Raw genomic sequence first — 26,695 nt, forward strand, 5'->3', positions numbered from 1 at the left:
AAGATTCAAGAAGCATAAATGAAAACAATTACTAGTATGTTTGAAATAGTCTAGCAAGTGAAGGGAAAACTCATTATTGAATAAGGTGACATTTTATGTATGGATTGGGATGACTTTTCCATACATCATCTTTTATGACAACAAATGTGTGTTAGAAACGACTCTAACAGAGTTAAAAAAAATTTTTTCCTGTCTTTTGCTTTCTAATATATTGTTTATTTTCAATTTTATGTGTAATTAGGGGCAACCAAGAAGTGCAGCAGTGGATAGCTCAACAGCCTGTAGCCTCTGAACTTGCCTTGCTACACTCCTCTGACAAGGAAAATGCAAAGCAACATCCCAAAGGGACATGGAACTCATGCCCTTCCCTATTGCCTACTGAGCAGAAGAATGTAAGATTCCCTGTGTCTAGGCCAGCAGTGTGGAACATTTTGAGGTATAATTCTGCAAGCTTGCTGTCAGTTGCTTTTTCAACATTCCATAACAAAAAGAATTCTAATAAAGCTGTCATTGGTTGTTCTGTGATGATTAAGGATGAGTGACAAGGGTTTAGGTTGTTTTGGGGTTTTTACTTTTGGTGATGTTTGATTTTAGGAGGGAGTGTGCTATAGTGGAAAGGGAACTGGAGTTAGAGTTAGAGGACTTGGGTTCAAATCTTGGGTCTGCCAATTATTAGTTGAATGTCAGGCAAATTATTTTTCCTCTCTGGGCCTCAGCCTCTTCAATTGTAAAATGAAGAGGCTGGACTAGATGACCTTCTAGTTGTAAATCTATGATTGTCACAGTAGGGTAGAGGGGTACTGGTCCTTTTCCAGTGATTCACTGTAAGTTCTGATAGTTGATGTGATGTGGAATGGGAAGAGGAAGGCATAGGCATGAAACTCCTCCATTAAAAAGAGTAAATAGTTTGTTTGTAATGTGTGTTTATGTGTGCTCATGTAGATTATTTATGTTTGTGTGGACCTGAATAAATGTACTTCACCAGAATCTCCTCTGCTCACCCATCTCCAAGGGAGACATTGATTCCTGCCAGAAGGAGAGCAGGAGATTGGGGCCATGAGGCTTGCCAATTTGCCCCTCCTCAGCGAGGGAGTATCAGGTTAGAATTACATCTAGCTAATTCCCTAAACATCCACAGGGTAAGTTACAGTTAATCTCAGTACCTACTTCCAACTTTGAGAACAGTCCTAGAATGAATCCAAATTGGCTTCTTGCTTTTATGAATCAGATTGAGCGATTGATAGTTTATTGGTCACAGGAAAAAAATCTTTCCTATTGTTTATCAGTCATTGAATAATATAGAGAATGCTGGATTCCTTAGGATCAGAAACATGTGAATTTGAATTATACTTTAAATATTAACTCTATGACTGTGAACAACACATCTAACTTCTCTCAGCCTCAGATTCTTCATCTGAAAAATAAAAATATTTTTATTGTTTGTTTCATAGGGTTGTTGTGAGGATCAAATGAAGTCATTTATATAAAAAAGCTTTGTATGTTTTTAAACACTATATAAATATCTGTGGATGAAGATAATTCCAGGGTCAGTTACTTCTGAGAAAACAAGAACTCTTATGGTCTCTTCCAACTCTGAAATTCTGTGATAAAGATACAAGATAGTGGAAGAAGGATATTAGGCTAAAAATATATGTAAACACACAGGGTATACTTGCATGTATGTAAACATGCCCTGTCTATATATATATATATATATATGTATATATATGTAGATATACACATGTATATATGTATATATATGTGTATATTGTAGAATTTTAAACTAAAGGTTAGAAGAGATCACAAAAAATTAAATTGGTAATTTTCTCTACATAAGAAAAACAGATACACAAATAAAATAAATGAAGATAGATTAAGAAACTTAAGAGTGGGAAAAATATTTCAGTAAATATCACCAATTAAGGATCGATATACACATATATAGGAAGCTGACAAAAATATTTAACACTAAAGGCCAATTTTCTCTCTCTTCCTCTTTCTCTCTCTGTATATACATACATATATGTATATATTTGATTACATAGATATAACTAAATGTATGATTAGATGTGTGTGTATATTTACATATACATATATCTATCTATCTATATATATATATATATATATACACACATGCATTTTCATATACACATGTGTGGGCAGCTAGGCAGGGCAGTGGATAGACTGCTTGGCCTGTAGTCAGGAAGAACTGAGTTCAAATCTGACCTCAGATGTTTACCAGCTGTATGACCCTGAGCAAGTCACTTAACCCTGTTTGCCTCAGTTTCCTCGTCTGTAAAATGAGCTGGAGAAGGAAATGGCAAACCACTCCAGTGTCTTTGCCAAGAAAACCCCAATGAAGTCAGGAAGAGCTGGATACAATTGATACAACTAAACACCAGTACACATGCCTGAGGGGCAGTGTGGCATGGTAGATAGAGGGCCAGTATTGGAGTCAGAAAGACCTGAGTTCAAGTTCTGTGTCTGATAAAAACTAGCTATATGACCTTAGGTAAGTCACTGAAACTTTTGATGTCTCCTAGGCAACTCTCTAGGACTAAAAATTGCAATTGAGTTGCCTATCTGCATCAGTGTAGGGAGTTTCTACATGGAGGACTCAATTCCAATGAGATCACTGGAAAAAAAATTTATAGCATTTTTTAAAAAAAGGTTTTTAATAATGCCCTTTGTACTCAATTAGTTATTTCTGGAGGTGTCTTTCCCTTTGCAACTGCCTCTCCTGCCACTGTCAGTCAACCACTCAGATTAAATCTTTCCATGTAACAAAGAAAAATAAATTTAAAAAACCCAGCATAAAGTGATGACATCTGAAAGCATATACAATATTCTGCCCTATGTCTCTGCTATGAAGAGAGAGGAAATAAAAAAATTAATCTATTCTTTTAGACCATAATTAGGATTTTTGAGTACTCCAAGTTCAACTTCCTTTTCAATAAATTTATTTTGTCAAATATTTTCCAATTACATGTAAAATTTGATTTAACGTTCATTTTTAAAAATTTTGAGTTCCAAATTCTCTTCCTCATTCCCGTGTCCCCCCACTCAGTGAGAAGGAAAGCAGTATTATCTTGATTATACATGTAAAATCATGCAAAATATGTTGTCCACCCTTTGCTTTGAGGAGGACCAATAACAGCACAGGGTGGTCTTTACCTGCATGTGCATTGGATTTAGTGAGGCAGAGTTGCACAAAGTTGTCAGACTCATTCTTTCTTCCAGTCATCAAAGTTCAGTGGCAAGACAAAAGTCAAGATGACTGGAGATGGTCCAGGCTGCAGTGGATGACCATGGTGTCTTTGATGTCTGACCATGCTCTGAGTATTCCACAGCACAAGCTTTAGCTGCCTTCATTGCCATTGGGACAAATTGTTCTCATCTGTTTCTTCCACTGAGGAGAGTAGTCTTCATATGCTTGGGGTAGATATCCTGCTAATTCATTGATGGGTTTGTGGCCTGTAGGTGCGACCCCTTGCTGTCAACTATCCTAGGTGGGGATAATTGCAAAGGATCCTTGTGGCCAGTGGGGGCTGGAAGGTGGGAGTGGGGGAGCAACAGGACAGAAAGCAGGAGATCTGGCCAAGGATGGAGTGCAGATTTTTTTTGTGTGTCCAGATAGTCCTCAGGGGTGTGCTAGAAAGCTTCACTTGCTCCAGCCTCTGGAATGACTAAAGTTCTCTAGCTTGATAATATATAGTGCTTCCAGAGGGTTTGGATAAACTTCATTGGCTTTTCCAAACATGATTCTTCGGTAATGTCACTCCAATTTGAGCAACTTTTCCCACTTAGTCTAAAGCCTATGATAGATTGATTAAGCATTTTATTGCTTTTAAAGCATATGTAAAGGTCAATTGACTTTACCCTTATTTATTTATTATGAAAAATGTTTTGCCAACGTTGGAAAAAATTTTGCCTTTCACATGTGTAGTGGTTATTTCTACAGTGGTGTTTCACCATCCTATGGTACAAAGGGGGGAGGAAGGTCTGCAGAATTCCTGGGAGTGGCAGGTTCAGTAAGCCTGTGTATAGATCGCAAGGGAAGGACTTCTACTCCACCATTTGACTTAGGATTCAAAAGCAGAGAGAGGACTACACTTTGGTTTGGTATGGAGGAAGGAACTTAGGTTCTCTGTCATTTTAACCAAGCCAAAGCTACAATGGATTTGGCAAAGTGGATTATACTATCTGTGACCTGGCCCAAGGTACTACCTACAGACCAAGAGCAGTGATAAGGAGAGCTGAGCTCTAGACCTGGAGTAGAGATGCAAGCTCCAGAAGGAGATTTCTCATAGTATTGCTACCAGGGCAGATTTCAGAGAGTACTGACTATTGCCAGCTTCTGTGGGGAATGGAGAAGTGGTGAGCCAACAAACAAGGAAATGAGCACTTCTCTCTGTGCCACCTGTGCTTTCCTGTTTAAATTGAGAGATTTTAGACTCCAAATCCCTTCTCCTAACCTTGGAAAGGAGGAAGGGCTCAGCAGGAAGTTTAGGTTTGTGACAGTTAAGTCAGGTACTACCCAAGAGGGAGTGCTTGACAGTTTCTTTTCAATTTTACTCTTTTGGGGTTTAGTGAACCCTCTGATCACAGAATAGTTGATTTCCTATGAATTATAATTAGAGGGTCAAAATTGAGCTAGGAAATTTCCCAATCAGATGCGTCAAATTTGAGCTGGGAAATATTTCAGTTAAGTGGAGTGAGGCATAAACGTTTTTCTAAATTTAACATGTGGGGGTAGCATTGACTTTCCATATCCCTACATTAATACTAATACCAACAACCGCCATGCCATGAGAAGCTTGGTGTGGTGGAAGGGGAAGTAGTCTTTTTGTAGACTGAGCACACTGTGGTGGGCATTAGGGATACTACAGCCTTTTAGGAAGTCTCAAGTGTGGACACCAGAGAGGATACCTCTTGTTTATAATTTGTTTTAAAAAATGACCCATAAATCACTTATGTCTTGACTTGTGCATGAATTGGACCTATGTGAGGCAGAGTTGCACAAAGTCAGCAACCTCTCTCTTCTAGAGTAATCAAAGTTCAGGGGCGAGACAAAAGTCAAGAAAACTGGTGACAGCCTGGGATGCAGTGGATGACACTGGCATCTTCAGTGTATGACCAAACTTTAAGTGGTCCTCACCCAACTCTCACCTATGGCTCCAAGAAGCTGTAGCATGCACAGCAGCTACACCCTGGTAAAACTGTCTGAGCAATGAGCAACCAAGTTGAGGCTGACAGGCCTCAAAGCCGTTGGTGAGTGAGGGGGATGATTACCTCAAACATATGAAGACTCCTGCCACCCCCAATGGGCAGATGAGAACAATGCCTTCTAGATGTTGGTGACATATGACTAGTTGTTTGAATATAGCTCCATCTGGTGGAAAAACATATATTACTGTTCTTTGCTGTTTAATTTATTCGTTAACAACACATTTTGGAACTTGGTCAGTGTGAGTTGTTAATACTAGTGCAGTTCTCCAAGTATCACCTGGGACACCAACCAAATGTGCATGCAGACTGAACTATTGTAATACATTCAATTCTCAGAGACTGACTTATTGAGAAGCGATTATTATTTTAGTGTATTATTCATTGACAGACATTCATGTAGTCATATTTTCATTCCTTTATCAAAATCTTTTTCTGTATTTACAGTTTCAATATCATGTTAATTTGGATTGTTTTGTTTTTAATATGATTAATTTATTATCATTTTCCTGAGGTGATGAGGGCCTGTGAATGAAATAGGGTGGTGTCAGTATCAAAGGAGAGAAGGGGGCATATGTGAGAGATGTTACTAAAGTAAAAATTGAAGTGCATTGGCAACAGATTGAATATGGGGAGGACTGGATTTGTAAGGAGGAGAGGATGACACCTAGAGTTCTATCCTGAGGGCCTGGGAGGATGGTAGTGTGGGGTCTCTTGACACTAATAGACAAATTTGGACGAGGGGAGGGTTTGGAGAGGAAGATAATGAGTTCAGTTTTGGTTATGCTGAGTTTACAAGACATTCAGTTCTAGAAGTCTAATAGGCAATCAGAAGTGTAAAACTAGGAGTCAGGAAGGAAGTTAAAGCTGGATTGGTAGAGATAATTGATTCCATAGGCTACCATATTTTTTTTATCTATTTGTGTCCTGTAATTTTTAAGAAGATATTTTCTAGCATGTGAAAAGTCTTCCTACTTTCAGGCTGTTATTTAAAGCTTTCATTATATGACTGATCACTGCTGTTAATTCTGCTTAATTTACTGTGGATCTGCTCTTATAAGTATATATTGATATCGATTGATATCAATATAATTAGATAGATATGGTTCTCTGAATCTATCATTTTTGTCATTTCTTACAATTAAGTTATATTCACATGCCATAATGTCTCCAATCAATTGGCACTGTTTGTATCTAGTCTTTGCTACTATGGGCTGCTATATTTTTACAAAAATTTTTTAAAACTATAAAATTTATAAATTTAATTTGGAAATATCAAAATAGATAAAATATATTAAAATTTTTGTTTATATGGAACCTTTCTTTTTATTTATGACCTCATTACAGTATATGTTTACTAGATTTCTGGGTCACAGAGTATAAACAGTTTAGTGATTTGGGGGTTATAGTTCCAAAAAGTTTAGAATAATTCACAGTTCTATTAGCAGTGCTGCTGTTGAGAAAATATGGGAAAAAAATCAGAAAAGTACCATTTCTAATTTTGATCACCTCTATAAAGCTCAAAGTCAGAGGTATCTCATACCTAGCTTACCCCAGAACAAACCTTCTTCTATCCCTCCATAGGGTTACATGTGCAAATCATTATGTTTTTACTTATCTGTGTGCATATTGCATCCACTCCCAGTAAAATGTAAACTCCTTGAGATCAGGGACAGTTTCTTGTCTATGAATCCCAATGCCTAACATAGTTTCCTATACATATGAAGTTGGTCTCACTTTGTCCCTTACTTCAACATGTGTTCTTAAAGGCTACACATAGTTTCAAGTTACTTTGGGTCAGAGAAAATAAAGATCAGGAAAGTGTTTAGCCATATGATTAAGATGAAGCCTCCTACAATGCATTGCCATTAAAAGTTTCTTAAAATGAGCCATACCATAGACTGCTACAATTATTCCTAAGTTGGATATGAATTGATCTAACCTTCTATAGCTCTTCCAACAATTGCATTTACATCTTTACAAGTCTGATAGATGTGAAATGGAATCTCACAGTTGTTTTAATGAGCATTTTTCATCTAATTAATGATTCAGAACATTTTTACATGGTTGTTGATAGCTTATGTTTCTTAATTTGAAAACTGCTTGTTCATATCTTTTGACTTTTTATTTTTTGGGGAGGGGGAGTAGTTCTAGTGATAGATTTGTATCAATCTTTCATATAGTTAGACTTTTATTTTTTGCTTTTTGGAGGGCAGTTGGGGTTAAGTGACTTGCTCAAGGTCACACAGCTAGTTAAGTTTCTGAGGCCACATTTGAACTCAGGTCCTCCTGACTCCAGGACCAGTGCTCTATTCACTGTGCCACCTAGTTGCCCCTATAGTTAGACTTTTATCAGAGAAATTTGCTACATAGCTTTTTTCCCCATTTTCATTTTCTAACTGCATTGGTTTTACTCATGCAAAAGCTTTTCAGTTTTGTTTCCTTTTCCCAATTGTTTAAGTTTCTGCCTACTTTTAAAAAGAGGCACCACCACTGCAAGCACTAAAGAAATCCTGTGAATAATTTTTTCAGATACAAAGTTATTGTGGAATTATATACTTTGGTTTCCTTGCTGTATTTTGACATTTTGCCTGTTTTTAATGATATTCTTTGCCTAATTGGTACATTGCAGCAATATACCAACAACAAAAACAACAACTAGAATTTATGTCACACTTTGTGCCAGACGCTGTGTTCAGTGCTTTACAAATGTTATCTTATTTGATCCTCACAACAACCCTGTGAAGTAGGTGCTGTTATTACCCTCATGTTATAGTTCAGGAAACTGAGGCAAACAGAGATTAAATGACTTGCCCAAGGTCACACAGCTGGTATCTGAAATTGGATTTGAACTTAGATTTTTCTGACTCCAGACCCAGCACTCTGCTGCACCACTTTGCTGTGATACCCACCAGATGTCCTTAGTTATGCCTCCTGACATAAGGTAGAGTAGATGTTCTTCCCACTCCTGAGAATATGTTTATTTCATTGTCTTTTTACTGTTTTCAGTGCTAATAACATATAGATTTCTTTCTTGAAGAAAAATTCTTAAATTTGCATTTAATTTTTTAGTAGAATAAAATCTTTTTTCTTTCTTCTTTTCGAAAGTATGTGTATCTGAAATACTTTTAGTGGTTTGTGCTTAGGTATTTTTCTTTTTTTAGGCACTATACTCTATTCTTTTGGTATCCGTGGCCCAATAGCACCATGCTGATGGAGGAAATGCCTAAATAAAGCTGAAAATGGGAGTTATTTAGGCATAGAAGATATAGTGATATTAGAACTCAGATTAGGCTTTTAGGGCAATGGGACAAGGGGACTAGAAATGGCTTGAAGACATAATAGGATTAATAACTGTCATCTAGAAGTCTGTAGATGGTCTGCTCTTGTTTTTATATAAGTAAATAGGTGATATTTCTGTATCATTTTAAGGTTTACAAAGCATTTTTATAGATCTCTGATTTGATCCTTTGTCCAGATGCCATTATTAGCACCACCATTTTACAAATATCAGAACTTTAACTTCCTGAGTCTGAGATTATGTGATGTGTTTTGTAACTCTTAAGGGTCTCTATAAATGCCAGCTGTTACTCTTCATATTTTGTTCTTTCTAGCTGATGCACTTTGGAGCTGGATAGGAGAGAGCTCCATTAAAAATTTAGATAAAACTTTTTTGTGATTATTTTAAAGAGTCCCTATGAATATTGTAGGAGTATTCTCATATGAATCTTTTCATCCTGAAAAGATTATGGACTGTATATAAATATCTTCTGTGCCTTTCTAGATTATCTTTAATATGCATTGTTTTTGTGTTAGGGTAGAGATATGAAAAACATCTAGTGAGCTGATCTGAAACATTGGACAAAATATATTTAGGGAAGATATCTGGAAAGAGTTCATCTGTTTTGTTAGACTGCTCCTCTCTTTCTTCCTCTTCTATCACTGCTTTCACTCCCACCTCCAACTATCAAACCTTTCCTCCTCTTCCTACTTTGCATAGTTGCCATTGTATCTGAGATTTCAGTTATCCTCTAGGTAGTGTCCCATTAGACTGCATTGCTGCTTCCTGGCACAGAGACAAGTCCAAATGCCATGCGTGGCTTTTCTCTTTCAAGGGGCAAACATTTTGACAGTGGTCATGCCTGGAATATGGTATTCTATACCTAGGGTTTGAGCAAGCTAGCTTTTGGCCTTCAAGCAAATTAGAGTTAAAATGCCAGTAGTTTTCTTTTGTAAGGTACATTTCTGTTAAGATGCAGTTTGTAAGAATCATTTCACTTCTTTGAAGCGTCCCTTGGAGTTCTGCATGTGGACACACTTGCTTGTAATGTGAGGGGGAAGGAGTTTTATTTGATAATTATGCTTTTAAAATTGGGACACTTACATGCTGCCTGCCTTTTTCTTATGGAAATCAATTTTAGTGTAATTCTGATGTCTTTAGAAGCATGTACCCAGGGAAATTGAAAATCCCAGCTTATACTAAAAGCATGTTGTGAAACTCCAGATCAAATGAACAGCTTTCCAGAAATGACAAAGAACTTGAATACTACAGCCTCTTGTTTCTGCAGGATATTAAATTAATTATGAATTGTGAACAAATAATGCATTTTCAGAATCTTTAGCATTTATCTGACTGCAGTGTTTTATAAACAAGATTATTCACTAATAGTCTTTCAATTTTGCTTTTCTTATGTGGTGATCTGGTGATTCCAAATGAGAAATCACCACATCAGAACCTCTACCAAAAAGTAGCAGAGCTTTAAAAGGATTTTTAGGTTCAATCATTTGAAATAGCCACAACATAAAGAATGCAGAGACATAGACATAGAGCATTTGCCTCTTTTCCTTTTCTTCTCTAAACTTCTCTTTATTCTTTTAAGTTAATTCACATTTGACAGAGGTCCGGAACTTGATGTAATAAACTGACCTGAGAGCTTCTGTCTTTCTTCAGAAATACTCCATTTCTGGATCTTGGAAATGAAACTCTAGCTGACTTTACCATTTATCTCCTTGGAAAGACTTTTGGTACTTATCTTTGAGATACAGAAGTGTCCCATACTTCTGGGCAACAATGTAGAATATTTTATAGGATCACTCACATATTTTAGGAGAAGTGGCTCACCCAAGGAAAAAAGGACAGGCTCTATAATCTTCAGTGGGATAAGAACATAGATGATGGGAGTACAGTAAATCCCTAGTGGAGAGAAAGCCCATTCTTTTATGCCAGAAGCGTAGAAAAAGAAGAGTCTCCAGTGCTTGGTTCCATTTTATAGTTCCTTTCTGGAGCTATGTGTAAGGGGGATTTTTTTTCCTGAATGCCCTTATTCTTCTCAGCATGTTAACCTTGACAAGCTTTCAGGCATAGTTTCATTCTGCTCATATGTGGAAAATGAAAGCCACTTTGCCAAAGGATACATTTATCTACCTAACTACACCACCCCTACTCTAGAGCTTTAGACTATTGCAATAACCTAGCCAAGAGAGGATAAGAGCTTAAACTGGGATAGTGACTTGGTGAATGGGGAAAAGGAATGGATTCAAAGATTCTGTGGAGATATATTCAATAGGACTTATCAAATTATTAGATATGGCGGAGAGGAGGGTGAGAGAGAGGGAAAAGTCCAAGCTTTGATGCAGAAGTTATGAACCTGGTTGACTTCAAGAATAGTGAGAACATTCACATGAGATGGGTTTGAGGAAGACATAGAGAGAAGGTAATGTGTTTTGTTTTAGGAATACTGATTTTGAGACAGCCATAGAGCATCGAGGTGGAGATAGCCATCTGGTAGATGGAAATGCAGACTGGAGCTCAAGAAAAAAAAATAAGAACTTGTTTTAAAGATCCAAGAGTAGTTTGCCTAAAGATGATAATTGAATTCATAGGAGTAAGTGAAATCATTAATAGAATGGGAAAGGGTAGAAAAAACTTGGAATATACTTTTTTTTTTTTACTTTTTCCCCCTAATTACATGTAAAGACAATTTTTGACATTCATTTTCTAAAAATTTGAGTTCCAAATTTCCTTCCTCCCCTCTACTAATTATACTCCTACTTTCTAATCTTTTCCCTTTGCAATCCTAACCTCTCCTGGCTATGCTTCTGACTTTAAGGACTTTGCCTTATGACCTGCTACTCTCACACCTTGGACCTTCTCTGTGACTGTAGCCTTCTTACCCTTCAATATCCCATCATTATACTGGTCCCCTTCTCACACTGGTGAGTTCTTTTGGGGGCTTCCATTTTAGGGATGAGTCCAGGAAGGCATGCTTCATTTCTCTCCTAGTTTTATTTTTGAATCTGTGGAGGTTGCCATCATGACCCTATGTAGGTTCCCCTTATTTTCCTCTCTGCTTTCCAGTTCATTTTTATGTGTTCCCTTCCTCATTAGAGTGTAAGCATCTTGAGCATAGGGTCTTTCTCTCTTTCTTTTTGCTTGTATTTGTGTAACCATCACTCAGCATAGTCCTGTTATATAGTAAATGCTTAATAAATAAATGCTTGCTGCCTGCCTGCAGACCATCTTCCATACAGTTATAAAATTCTTCCTTAATGAATAGTTCTGACTATATCCCTCCTCTGAACAAAATTCCTGATGGTTCCCAATTGCCTCTGTATTAAAACATAAACTCCTTGGCCTGATTTTGGAGGCTGTCTCACAATTTGGTTCCCAACTACTTTTTCAGACTTTGTATTTTCCTTGTATACTATGTACAAGTTCCAGCCCATCTAATGTGTTAGCTCTTCTCCAAACATGGCATGCCAGCATCCATTTCCATGTCTTTTCTTTTTTTTTAAAGCAATTGGAGTTAAATAACTTGCTCAAGGTTACACGGCCAGTTATTTCTGGGTATGGTGCTAAGTGTCTGATGCCAGATTTGATCCCCAGGTCATCCCCACACTGGGGCTGGTGCTCTTACTCACTGAGCTACCTGGCCACTCCTAAGCAATTGGGGTTAAGTAACTTGCTCAAGGTTACATGGCCAGGTGTTTGTGGGTGGGTGCTAAGTGTCTTAGCCCAGATTTGATCCCCAGGTCATCCCAACACTGGGGCCAGTGCTCTTACTTGCTGTGCTACCTGGCCACCCCATTTCTGTGCCTTTTCACAGGATATTTCCCATACCTGCAATATACTGTCTTCACCTGTGCCTCTTAGAATCCTTAGCTTCCTTCAAGGATGAGTTCATTTAGAAAGCTACCTCATTTAGAAAACCTTTATCTTCTGTATCCCAAGTGAGAATGGTGGCTTCTTGAAAGCAGGGAAGGGACCTTAAATATCACTAAGCCCAATATGCTCATTTTAAAGGTGAAAAACTGAAACTGAGTGACTTGTCTAGAGTCATGTGGCTAATTCTGATTTGAAGTGGGGTTCTTCTGGCTCCAAGTCTGTCCCTTATCATGCACATTACACTGCCTCCAAAGAGCTTTTTCATTTTTATCTTTGTATCTTCATTACCTAGCACAGTGCCTTGTACTCTGTAGGCACTTAGTATGCATTTGAATTGAACTGAAAATATCCTCATTTCTTCACTCTTCAAATCAAAATCCTATTTTAAAAAAATATCATGCACCAAACTGACTACTGCTCTAGAAAATCTTTCCTAACATTAGACCACATCAAGCCCTTCTATAAATTGCAGGAGCATTTGTAGCAGTTCTACATAATTTTGTATTTTATTATGTACTGCCTTATATTATTCTCTCAATTTTTTTCATGTATGTAATCTTTATGTTCTTATATCCTTAATGAACTTGTAAGCAACCTAAAAAGAGGTCTTACCAGATGGTTAAAAATTTTTTTCCCTAGAAATTAACCAGTGATATAACACCAGTTCACTATTAGGAGAGCAGTCATTTTCAAATATAGTTTGCTATGTACATGCTTCATAATTTTGACCTTGATTATTTGGTGATCATTATATAAGTTCTTTTACAATTTATAGAATAAGAGCATAGATCATAGATACATAGTGCAGCATCTTCATTTTAAAGGTAAGGTTTTAAGTAACTTGACTTATGTCATATAGGTAATGATAGGGCTAGGATTTGACATCAGGTCCTGTGAATCTAAATCCTACATCCTTTCTCTTTTTTTAAAATTTTTTTTTTAATTTTTCAAATGCTTTATTAACTTCTGATTTAAATCATTCATTTCCAACAGATGTTGAGATACAAATTTTCTCCCTATTTTTCCCCTACCCACCGCCCCAGAATAGCAGTCCCACAGGATATCCCCTCTTCCAATCTGCTCTCTCCCATATCTTCTCCCATACCCCCTTGGACTTTTCCAGTAGGAAATGGTGGATCTCCTATGTCTCAATGATTGTATATCTTCTTTCCCAATTACATGTAAGATAGTATTAATAATAGTATATATGTATATATAATTTTAAACATTTAATTTTAAAACTTTGAATTCCAGATTTATTCCCTTCCTCCCTTGTCACCCACCCTTACTGGGAAGATAAGCAGTTCAGTATAGAATGTACATGTGTAGCTAATGCAAAACATCAACATAGTAGATATATTGTAAAAGACTGACTATATTTCCCTCCCTCCTATCCCACCACCCACTTGTTCTATTCTCTAATTTGATCCAAAGTGAGTGTTTCCAACTTCCCTCCCCCCCAGCCTGCCCTCCCTTCCATCATCCCCCCTCTCATCCCCTTCCCCCTACTCTCCTGTAGGGTGAGATACCCTATTTAGTGTGTATTTCATTCCCTCCCCAGGCCAAATTCAGTGAGAATAAGGTTGACCCATTTCCTTTTGCCTTCCTCTTCTTCCCCTCCATTGTAACCCTTTACCCTTGCCTCTTCTTTATGAGATAGTTTACCCCATTCTGTCTCTCTCTATCTCCTCTCATTATATTCCTCTCTTACCTCTTAATTTCCCCTTTTAAGTATCATCCCTTACTATTAAATTGGTCCTGTGCCCTCTATCTATGTATACCTGTAAGCATATATACACACATTCACACACTTACATTCTTTCTATTGCATTGCACAGATAAATATACCTGAATACATTAAAAATCAATGATTAGTCAAGTGAAACACTTGTTGTGGAAAGTCCTACACGAAAATAGATTTTTTTTAATGCTTTATTAACTTCTGATTTACATCATTCGTTTCCTCCAGATTTTGAGTTACAAATTTTGTCCCCATTTTTCCCCTACCCACCACCCCAAAATAGCAGTCCCACAGGATATCCCCTGCTCCAATCTGCTCTTTCCCATATTTTCTCCCATACCCCTTTCGACTTTTCCAGTGGAACTCTATGCCTCAGTGACTGTATATCTTATTTCCCAATTACATGTAAGATGGTATTAATAATAGTATACACACACACATATATACATACATATATTTGAGTACTTGATTTTAAAATTTTCAATTCCAGATTCATTCCCTTCCTTCCTTGTCACCCACCCTTACTGGGAAGATAAGCAGTTCAGTATAGGTTGTACATGTGTGGCTAATGCAAAACAATAACATAGTAGATATATTGTAAAAGACTGATTATATTTCCCTCCCTCCTATCCCACCTCTCACTTGTTCTATTCTCTACTTTGATCCCGTCCCTTTTCAAAAGTGAGTGCTTCCAACTTCCCTCCCCGCCAGCCTGCTCTCCCTTCCATCATCCCCCTTCTGATCCCCTTCCCCCCCTATTCTCCTGGAGGGTGAGATATCCTATATAGTATGTATTTCACTCCCTCCTTAAGCCAGATTCAATGGGAATAAGGTTGACCCATTCCCTTTTGCCTTCCTATTCTTCCCCTCCATTGTAACCATTTTCCCTTGCCTCCTCTGTATGAGATAGTTTACCCCAATGTGTCTCTCCCCATCTCCTCTCATTATATTCCTCTCACCTCCTAATTTCACCTTTTAAGTATCATCCCTTCCTGTTAAATTGCTCCTGTGCCCTCTATGTATACCTGTAAACATATATACATACATTCACATATGTATTCATATATATATATATATATATTTCTAATCCCTTCAACTACTGAGAAAAGTTTCATAAGTTACAATTATTGTTTTTCCATGTAGGAATTTTAATAGTTCAACTTTGATAAGTTCCTTATGATTTCTTTTCCCTGTTTACCTTCTCATGCTTCTCTTGATTCTTGTATCTGAATGTCAAATTTTCTATTCAACTCTGGTTTTTTCATCAAGAATGCTTGAAAGTCCTCTATTCCACTGAATGACCATATTTTCCCCTGAAACATGATATGCAGTTTTGCTGCGTAGGTGACTCTTGGTTTTAATCCCAGCTCCTTTGACCTCTGGAATATTATATTCCAAGCCATTTGATCCCTCAATGTAGAAGCTTCCAGATCCTGGGTTATCTTGATTGTGTTTCCACAATATTCAAATTGTTTCTTCCTGGCTGCTTGTAATATTCTCTCCTTAATCTAGGAATTCCAGAACCTGGCTATAATATTCCTAGGAGTTTTCTTTTTGGGATCTTTTTTCAGGAGGTAATCATCGGTGGATTCTTTCAACCTCTATTTTGCCCTCTGGTACTAAACCATCAGGGCAGTTTTCTTTGAGAACTTCCTGGAGTATGATTTCTAGGTTCTTACTTTGGTCATGGCTTTCAGGTAGTCCAATAATTTTTAAATGATCTCTCCTGGATCTATTTTCCTGGTTAGTGGTTTTTCCTATGAGATATTTCACATTGCCTTCTATTCTTTCATTTGTTTGGATCTGTTTAACAGCATCTTGATTTCTCATAAAGTCATTAGCTTCCATTTGCTGCAGTCTAATTCTGAAGCAGTGATTCTCCTCATTGAGCTTTTGAGATTCTTTTTCCATCTGGCAAATTTGGCTTTTTAAGGCATTCTTCTCCTCATTGCCTTTTTGATCCTCCTTTGCCATTTGAGTCAGCCTGTTTTTTAAGGTGCTATTTTCCTTGGTCAGGCTGTTGACTCTCATTTCATAATTTTCTTGCATTGTTCTCATTTCTCTTCCCAATTTTTCCTCCACTTCTCTTATCTGCTTCTTAAGGTCCTCTATGGCCTGTAACCAGCTTGTATTTTCTTTTGAAGCTTTTGGTGCAGGAGTTCTGACTTCCCTGTTTTCCTCCTGTTCCATGCTTTGCTCCTTTTTGTCCCCCAAATAGGAGTCTAATATTGGAATCTTCTGTCTGCTTTGTTTCCTTTGCCTGGTCATGTCTTCCCACAGTCATTTGACCCTTGGGCTTTTTGCCACAGTAGGACTCTGCCACAAGACAGGGGAGCTTTCATCCCAAATGCTGGGGTTTTCTCAACTGCTGGAAGTATTAGATGGGTGCCCTCTCTGAGGTCTCCACATGCTCTGGCAAGCTGGACACACACCCCAGGACCACCACCCTAGACTGCAGTCCATATCCAAGCAGGTTAAAGCAAGAGTGATTACCCCTCAGACTGGTGCTTGGTCCCCCTACACTCTGCAGGCCAGGAGCTGAAGCTGCCACGTGGCACTGTCTGGCTGTGCCTGTGTCTCAGCGGTTTCTCCCCCCAGGGGTAAAAACCATGAACTCCCACTTACTGGTCCCAAAGTCCAGACTGCACTGGCCTCTCACTTTGTCCTTCGCATCTATGTGTTGATAAATCTGGAAACTGCCACAGCTGCTGCTGATCTGGAGTCCCTCTGGGTGGCAGCTGGTCAGGCCTGCCCTGGGGCTAAAGCCTCTGCATGGGGCTGGGCTTGGCTCCCAGAGCACTGTGCTGGATTCCTGCCGGCCTGCCGGGCTGTCCTCAGTGGGAGGTTAGCTTCTCTGTATCATTTTGTGGGTTCTGCAGCTCCAAAGTTTGTTTAGAGTCCCCTTTTTACATTGATTGGGGAAGGTGGAAGCCAGAGCCATGGGGAGGTCGTGCTTCTACTCTGCCATCTTGGCTCTGCCCCCACCAAAGTAGATTACCACCATATATAATTTAGATTAGTTCTCAAAAATAGGATGTACTCTCTAGAAGTTATTTTTTCTATTTTTCTCTCTTTCTACTTCCTTCCTTCTTTCCTATTTCATTTTCTTTCCTTCCTTTTTTAAAAATCCCTGATTTGAATTTGTATTCTTTTTTTTTTATCAAATGCTTTATTAACTTCTAGTTTACATCGTTCATTTCCGCAAGATTTTGAGTTACAAATTTTCTCCTAGTTTTTCCCCTACCCACCACCCCAAAATAGTGATCCCACTGGATATCCCCTCCTCCAATCTGCTCTCTCCCATATCTTCTCCCATACCCTCTCCAACTTCCCCATAGGGCATGGTGGATCTCTCTGCCCCAGTGCCTGTATATCTTATTTCCCATTTACATGTAAAATAATACTGATAATTGTATGTATGTATATATATATATATATGTATATATTTTAAACATTTTATTTTAAAACTTTGAATTCCAGATTCATTCCCTTCCTCCCTTGTCACCCAACCTTACTGGGAAGATAAGCAATTGAATTAGTTTTCTTGTCATTCCATTCAACTAGGATTTATTAAATATCTATCACAGGTAAAGCATTTCCCTTAGCATTTAAGGTGGCAAATAATAATAATAATAATGATAATAACAACAGCTAACATTTATATAATGCTTTAAGGTTTGTAAAGTGCTTTTTACAAATATAATCTCATTTGAGCTGTTCATGTTGCTATGGAATATACAAAAATGAGTCAAAGTTCCTTCATGAAGAATAAAATTAGTCATAACAATGTTTTGCTTCTACTGTTTTATTATTATTATTATTACTTTTGGAAAATCTAGATAGGCTAAGATAGTAGGCTAAACTGTCTATCCTAGGTAAAGCCAAAATAAATGAAATTTAAGCCTGCTGAACGTAAAGCATTTCATTCAACTTCAAAATAATCAGTTATATGAAAACAAAGTAAATTAAATCAGACTTGACAATGAGACATTTGAAAAAAATTTGGGAGTTTTTTGAGTTGATCAGAAATGCAATATGACAAAATAGTGTGACAATATTACTTTTTTAGAAAAGCTAATATAATCTTGGGCCATTATAATAAAAGTATACTGTGCCAAACCGTAAATCCATTTCACTCTGGAGCTCATAGAATGGACAACAGTAAGTCCCTGCCACCACTTAATGGCTATTTTTTGGGCCCTCCTGGCTCAGAGTGAATATATATAGTAACTGTTTCTCTTTTGACCAGTAACCCTGAGGGTCTTTCTCTCCCAGTTTGATTTTTTTTAAATTAAAGGTACCATTCCTTGACTCTCTTCTTAAAGAGTTCACTGAATTAATTAATTAAATCCATTCACTGAATGGACATTACCTCACTCAAAGTAAGAACCCGAGAAGAACTTAGCCTAAAAGGGCCAGAGTCTCCCATTGCATCCTGAGCCATCTCCAGTTGTATATTTTATGTAATAAAATTATATATTTTGTATATAATACTTATTATGATACTTTCTATTACTTGTTTAGTCATAATGTAATATCTGGTCACTGGCCCCAGATGGCTTTGGAAGAGAAAGTGAGACAGGGACTTTGCACCCTCCTTCACTCAAATCAAAGTCACCTGCAAGTCATCATCTCCCTGATGTCACGGTCTTCTTTGAGAATGAAGGACAAACACAACTCTATCCTTCTTCCCTTTTCATTTTACCTAATAGAATCATTATTTTGTAGGTTTTTAAAAAAAAATAAGTTTATTTCTTTATTTTCACAGGCATTAATAATGTGCCTTTCTATCCTACCCCCTGTCCAATTTGAACAACAATGAAAAGAAAATCCTTATCACAAACCTGCACAATTCCCACATTGGCTGTTCCTGAGTATACATCTTTCTCTCTAAGTTTATCATCATCTAGTCAAGAAGTAAGTTAGAATGGCAAGTTTCATCTTCAGTTTTCTGGATTTGTGTTTATCATTGTATTGATCTAAGCTCTGAAGTCTTTCAAAGTTATTTTTCTCTACAGTATTGTTGTCATTATAAAAAAAAGTCCGTTGTAGTTCTCACTTCCCACTTTTCAATGTATTTCTAGTTTCCTCTGAAACTGTCCATTTTGTGATTTCTTATGGCACAATAATAATTCATTACATTCGTGTACCATAATTTGCTTAGTCATTCTTCAACAGAACACTTTTTTATTTTCTAATTTTTGATCCCTATGAAAATTAATGCTATACAGATTTTTCTTTGCTCTCTTTGGCATATGGGCCTAGTAATAGTATAGATGGGTAAAAGGATTTGCACAGTACATTTAGTAATTTTGGGGACATAGTTCCAAATTATTTTCCAGAATGATTGAGCTAATTCATGTCTAATGTCATCAGTGCATAAATGTGCCTCTTTTTGCACAGCCCCTCCAACATTTGTCATTTTTTTGGTTCATTTTGCCAGCCTTATGAGTATGAGGTAGAAACTCAGAGTTGCTTTAATTTGTGATTTTTCTACTAATTAGTGATTTAGAGTCTTTTTCATATAATATGGATAGCTTGGACCATATAATAGTTGGGAATGGTTCTTATAAATTTTTTAAATTTGAATCAGTTCCTTACATATCTTGGACATAAGAACTTTATCAGAGAAACTTGCTGCAAAGATTTTCCCCTAGCTATCTTTTCCCTTCTTTTAACTACATTATATTTTTTGGGTGTAAAACCTTTTATATTTTATGTAATAAAATCATACATTTTGTATATGATACTTACTATGATACTCTGTAATACTTGTTTAGTCATAATGTAAGCCTATCTTTTCTGAGATTAGAGTCAAGTTTTGCAAAGGACACTTACAATTTAGATTCTTCAGAGATTGTACCATGAGTTCCATGATTGATAACCATCACCAAAATAAAGTAGGAGCTAATTAAAAAAAAATTCTTCTTCCTGGTAGAGACTTAGAGAGGAAGTCGCTGAAAAGCTATGATACTTTTTTCATTGAACATAAATAAGTATAGTTACTAAGCAACTTTCTTGTATTGACATTCACTGTCCTATTTAAAAAATATATTTAACAAAAAACTCATGGCTTTTTTAAATTGGAAGAAGGTTAGAATTATTGAAAGTGTGGTGCAGTTTTCCAAATTCAAGCCAGGCTACTTACTTCCATCCATTCATTTCCTTGTTCAACTTATTATTCATCTGCAGTATTTGTCAACAAAGTCCTGCTCAAGTAATAGAACACTTAGCTTCTTTGAAAATACATCTTGGTTTCTACCTCTTGTGAGTGGTGTTTCCCTTTTTTAAAAATTATGTAAACATTTCCATGTTAGTCATTTTGTACAAGAAGACTCAAATAAAAGAAAAAATTGAAATAAAGTGAAAAATAACATGTTTCAGTCAGCATTCATAATATAAGTTCCTTCTCTGGAGGCAGATAGTGTTTCATCATTAGTTCTTTGGAATTGTCTTAAATCATTGCATTGCTGAGAATAGCTAAGTCATATACCATTCTTCATCAAACAATATTGCAGTTACCCTGTACAATGTTCTCCTGGTTCCTTTTTCAAACAATTAATTAATTTTTAGCTTTCAGTATTCACTTTTATAAGATTCTGAGTTCTAAATTCTCTCCCTCCCCCTTCCCCCAAACAGCATGCAATCTGATATAGGCTGTATATGTATAGTCATATTAAACATATTTCTACATTAGTCAGGTTGTGAAAGAAGAATCAGAACAGAAGAGAAAAACCCTAAGAAAGAAAAAGCAAAAGAAAAAAAGAGAAAATAGTATGCTTCAATCAGCATTCATACTCCAGCTTTCCTTTCTCTGGATGTGGATAGTATTTTCCTTCATGAGTCTTGGAATTGTCTTATATTGTTTTGTCATTGCTGAGAAGAGGTAAGTCTATCAAAGTTGGTCATTCATTCTCCTGGTTTTGTTCACTTCACTATGCATCCATTCATGCAAGTCTTTTGAGGTTAACAATCATCATGCTTGTTATAGCAAAATAATATTTCATTGCAATCATATACCACAGCTTATTTAGCCATTCCCTAATTGATGGGTATAACTTTGATTTCTACTTCTTAGCCACCACAAAAAGAGCTGCTATAAATATTTTTGTACAATATTTTTGTCTTTTCTTCTATTTTTGTTTTTTTCTCTTTTTAAATTTTTTTAGTTTACGTCATTCATTTCCACAAGACTTTGACTTACAAATTTTCTTCCCATTTTCCCCCTACCCACCACCCTAAAATAGCGATCCCACTGAATATCCCGTCCTCCCATCTGCTCTCTCCTATATTTTTCCCCATCCCTACTCTGACTTTCCAGTAGGGCACAGTGGATCTCTATGCCCCAGTGCCTGTATATCTTCTTTCCCAGTTGCATGTAAAGTAATAGTAATAATAGTACATATACATATTTTAAACATTTGATTTTAAAACTCTGAATTCCAGATTCATTCCCTTCCTCCCTTGTCACCCACCCTTACTGGGAAGATAAGCAATTCAATATAGGTTGTACATGTGTAGCTAAGCAAAATATTTTCATAGTGGCTATATTGTGAAAGACTGACTATATTTCCCTCTATCCTATCCTACCTCCCACTTGTTCTATTCTTTACTTTGATCCTGTCCCTTTTCAAAAGTGGGCGCTTCCAACTTCCCTCCCCCCCAGCCTGCCCTCCCTTCCATTATTCCTCCTCTCATCCCCTTCCCCCCTACTCTCCTAAAGGGTGAGATACCCTGTTTAGTGTGTATGTCATTCCCTCCCTTAGCCAAATTCAATGAGAATAAGATTGACTCATTCCTTTTTTGCCTTCCTGTACTTCCCCTCCATTGTAACCATTTTCCTTTGCCTCTTATATATGAGATAAGTTACCCCATTCTGTCTCTCCCCATCTCCTCTCATTATATTCCTCTCTCACCTCTTAATTTCACCTTTAATCATCCTTTCCTATTCAATTAGTCCTGTGCATTCTGTCTATGTATACCTGTACACATATATACACACACATATATATTCATATGCCCATATACCCTCCTATATAGACATATACATACATATATAGAGACATATATATGTCTTTATATACATTTTTTTTGCTTCAACTATTCTCATACTGAGAAAAGTTTCATCAGTTACAACTATCGTTTTTCCATATAGGAATGTTAATAGTGCAACTTTGATAAGTGGCTTATGATTTCTTTCCCTCTTTACCTTCTCATGCTTCTCTTGTTTCTTGTATATGAATGTCATATTTTCTATTCAACTCTGGTTTTTTTAATGAAGAATGCTTGAAAGTCCTCTATTTCACTGAATGACCTGAAACATGATACTCAGTTTTGCTGGGTAGGTGATTCTTGGTTTTAGTCCCAGCTCCTTTGATCTCTGGAATGTTATATTCCAAGCCCTTCTATCCCTCAGTGTAAAAGGTGCCAGATCCTGTGTTATCCTGGTTGTGTTTCCACAATATTCAAATTGTTTCTTCCTGGCTGCTTGTAATTTTTTTTCCTTGATCTGGGAATTCCAGAACCTGTCTATAATATTCCTAGGAGCTTTCTTTTTGGGATCTTTTTCAGGAGGTGATTAGTGGATTCTTTCAACCTCTATTTTGCCTTCTGGTTCTAAAACACCAGGGAGGTTTTCCTTGAGAATTTCTTGAAGGATGATTTTTAGGTTCTTTTTTTGATCATGACTTTCTGGTAGTCCAATAATTTTAAAATGATCTATCCTGGATCTATTTTCCAGGTCAGTGGTTTCCCAATGAGATATTTCACATTGTCTTCTATTTTTTTATTTTTGGATCTGTTTAATAGTATCTTGATTTCTCATAAAGTCACTAGCTTCCATTTGCTCCAGTCTAATTCTGAAGGAACTCTTCAGTGAGCTTTTGGGATTATTTTTACATCTGGCAAATTTGGCTTTTTAAGGAATTCTTCACCTCATTGCCTTTTTGAGCCTCTTTTGCCATTTGAGTTGGTCTCTTTTTAAGGTGTTATTTTCTTCAGTCAGGTTGTTGACTCATTTCATAATTTTCTTGCATTGTTCTCATTTCTCTTCTCAGTTTTTCCTCCACTTCTCTTATTTGGTTTTCAAAATCCTTTTAAAGTTCTTCTATGGCCTATAACCATCTCATATTTTTCTTGGAAACTTCTGGTGCAGGAGGTCTGACTTATTTGTCTTCCTCCTGTTCCATGCTTTGATCCTTTTTGTCCCCAAAATAGGAGTCTAATGTTGGATTGCTTTGTTTGCTATGCTTCCTTTGCTTGTTCATGTTGCCACTCAATTACTTGATTTTTGAGCCTTTTGCCACAGTAGAACTCTGTTACCAGAAAGGGGCTATATCCCAATTGTTGTGGTTTTTGCAGCTGCTGGAGCTATTAGTTGGTGCCCCCTCTAAAGCCTCATCTTGCTTGGGAAAACTGGTCACGCACCCCAGGGCCTCTACCCTAGACAGCGATCTAAATCCAAGTGGATTAGAGCAAGAGCAATTACCCCTCAGACTGGTTGGTTGGTCCCCCTATAATATGCAGTCCAGGAGCTCTGAAGCAGCATGGCCGAGGAACCTCAGCTGCTTCTTGCCCCAGGGGCAAAGACTGGATTGTATTCCCAAAGTCCCTGTTCCTGCAAAATCTACACTGACCTTCCACTTTGTCTTTGGCATCTGTGGGTTAATAATTCTGGAAACTACCACAGCTACTGGTGATCTGAAGTCCCTCCAACTGGTGGCTGGTCAGGCTGCCGTGAGGCTAAAAGAAATCTCTGGCTCCCACAGGGCTGGACTTGGCTCCCAGAGCACTGCGCTGGCCCCTTCCTGCTGGCCTGCTTGACTGTCTTCAGTGGGAAGTTAGCTTCTCTATGTCATTTTGTGGGTTCTGTAGCTCCAAAGTTTGTCTAGAGTCATTTTTCACATGAATTGTAGGAGGTGGAAGCCAGAGCCATGTGGAAATCCTGTTTCTACCTTTTCCTCTTTTTTTTGAATATCAAATGGACCTAGCAGTGCATCAAAGGGTATGTATAGTTTTATAGGCCCTTGGGCATAGTTCCAAATTGCTCAGTTTACAACTCTGCCAACAGTACTTTAGTGTCCCAGTTTTCCTACATCAGCTCCAGCATTCAAGTTTTTCCTTTTTTGTCATATTATCCACTCTGATAGCTTTGAGGTGGTAGAGTTGTTTTAATTTGCATTTCTCTGATCAGTAGTAACTTAGAGCATTTTTTGATGTGAGTATAGCTTTAATTTCTTCATCTGAAAACTGCCTGTTCATATCTTTTAACCATTTATTGATTGGGGAATGATTTGTATTTTTTAAAATTTGTCTTGGTTCTCTATATATTTAATAAAGGAGGCCTTTTTCAGACATACTTGTTGCACAATCCCCTTTCCCTCCCCTCCCCCAATTTTCTGCTTTCCTTATAATTTTGTTTCCTTGGTTTTGTTTGTACAAAAACTTTTTAATTTTATATGATAAAAATTGTCTGTTTTACATTTTGTAAAACTTTTTGTGTCTTCTTTGGTCCTAAATTCTTCTGTTACCCACAAATCTGGCAGCCAAATTATTTTATTTTCTCTTAATTTGCTTATGCTGTCATCCTTTATGTGTAAATCATGTACCCATTTTAACTTATCTTGGTGTACAGTGTGAGATGTTGGTCTATACCTAGTTTCTGCCATACTGTTTTCCAATTTTTCCAACAGTTTTTGTCAAATAATGAGTTTTTTTTCCAAAACATTGGATTTTTGGGTTTATCATATAGTAAATTACTAATGTAATTTATTTTAGTGTAATTTGTACCTATTCTATTCCACTGATACACCACTTATTTATTAGCCAGAACCAGATTGTTTTGATAATTATCACTTTATAATACAGTTTGAGATCTGGTGTGATTAGACTACCTTCTTTTGCTTTTTTCTTCATTGATTCCCCTGATAACCTTGAACTTTTGTTCTTCCAGATGAATTTCATTATTATTTTTTCTAGCTCTATAAAATAATATATTTTTTGGTAGTTTGATATGACATTGAATAAATAGATTTAGGTAGAATTGTCATTTTAATTATATTATCTCAACCTACCCATGAGCAATTAATATTTTTCCAGCTGTTTAGATCTGAGTGTTTGTATGAAAAGTGTTATAAAACACTATAAAGTGTATTCATATAGTTCCTGGGTTTATCTTGGCAAGTAGACTTCTAAGAATTTTATATTGTGTACAGTTATTGTAAATGGAATTTCTCTTTCCATCTTTTCTTGCTGAGCTTTGTTGGTAATATATAAAAATGCTGATGATTTGTGTGAGTTTATGTTATATCCTGCAACTTTGCTAAAGTTGTTAATAATTTCAAGTAATTTTTTTTAGATTATCTAAGAATAATATCATATCATCTACAAAGAGTGATAGTTTTGCTTCCTCATTGCCTATTCTAATTCCTTTAATTTCTTTTTCCTTCTCATTGCTATAGCTAGTTTTCTTGTACAATATTAAGAAATAGAGGTGATAATAAGCTATCATTGCTTCAGCCCTGATTGTATTGTAAAGGCTTCCAACTTTTCCCCATTACAGATAATTTTTGCTTATGATTTTAGATAAGTATTTTTTTTTTTACCATTTTAAGGTAAGCTCCATTTATTCCTATGCTCCTTAGTGTTTTTAATAGGAATAGATGCTATATTTGATCAAAGATTTTTTTCTGCATCTGAAAATATGATATGATTCCTGTTGGTTTTGTTAGTGATATTGTCAGTTACGCTGATTATTTTCCTAATATTGAACCAGCCCTGCATTCCACCTGGTATTAGTATATTATCCTTGTGATATATTGCCATAATCTCTTTACTGCTATTTTATTTCAAATTTTTGCATCAATATTCATTAGGGAAATTGGTCTATAATTTTATTTTTCTGTTTTGCTTCTTCCTGATTTGGGTATCAACATCATATTTGTGTTATAAAAGGAATTTGGTAGCTTTCCTTCTTCACCTATTTTCCCAAATAGTTTCTATAGTATCGGGCTTAATTGTTCTTTAAATGTTTGGTAGAATTTGCTTGTGAATCCATCTGGTCCTGGGGATTTTTCCTTAAGAAGGTCATTGGTGGTTTGTTATTATTATTTTGCTTTTTAGAGGGGGAAAGGTAGGGCAGTTGGGGTTAAGTGACTTGCCTGAGGTCATATGGCTAGTTTTGTGTTTAATATCTGAGGGTAGATTTGAACTCAGGTCCTCCTGACTCCAGGGTTGGTGCTCTATTCACTGTGCCACATAGCTGCCTGGGTTTGTTAAATTTCTTTTTCTAAGACTGGGTTATTTAAGTGTTTTATTTCTTCTGTTATTCTGGATAATTTATATTTTTGTAGATATTCATTCATTTCATTTAGATTGTAAAATTTATTGACATATAATTGGATAAAATAATCCCAAGAATTTTTAAATTTTCTGTTTATTGGTGGTGAATTCACCCCTTTCATTTTTGATACTGGTAATTTGGTTTCCTTTTTTCCTTTTTTAAAAATCAAATTAACTAATGGTTTAGTTTTATTGTGTTTTTTTTTATAAAACCAGCTTCTAGT

General features: G+C 36.6%; 1 protein-coding gene across 6 annotated transcripts in view; it reads left to right on the plus strand.

Moving 5' to 3' along the window:
* Positions 1-26,695, plus strand: part of TMTC1 (transmembrane O-mannosyltransferase targeting cadherins 1) — a 340,352-nt gene that overhangs the window by 58,508 nt on the left and 255,149 nt on the right. For 5 of the 6 annotated variants that reach the window (XM_069094883.1, XM_069094881.1, XM_069094882.1 and 2 more), the window contains one exon: positions 242-436. The exons of the other annotated variant lie outside the window; for it this stretch is intronic. In XM_069094883.1, the coding sequence (XP_068950984.1) occupies positions 242-436 (195 nt within the window). The remainder of the gene's footprint in view (positions 1-241; positions 437-26,695) is intronic. 6 annotated transcript variants of the gene reach the window in all.

Source organism: Petaurus breviceps, unplaced genomic scaffold (assembly GCF_028583685.1).
Source record: "Petaurus breviceps papuanus isolate PSGF00001 unplaced genomic scaffold, PetGlider_PUasm1.0 221, whole genome shotgun sequence".
Lineage (NCBI taxonomy): Eukaryota > Metazoa > Chordata > Mammalia > Diprotodontia > Petauridae > Petaurus > Petaurus breviceps.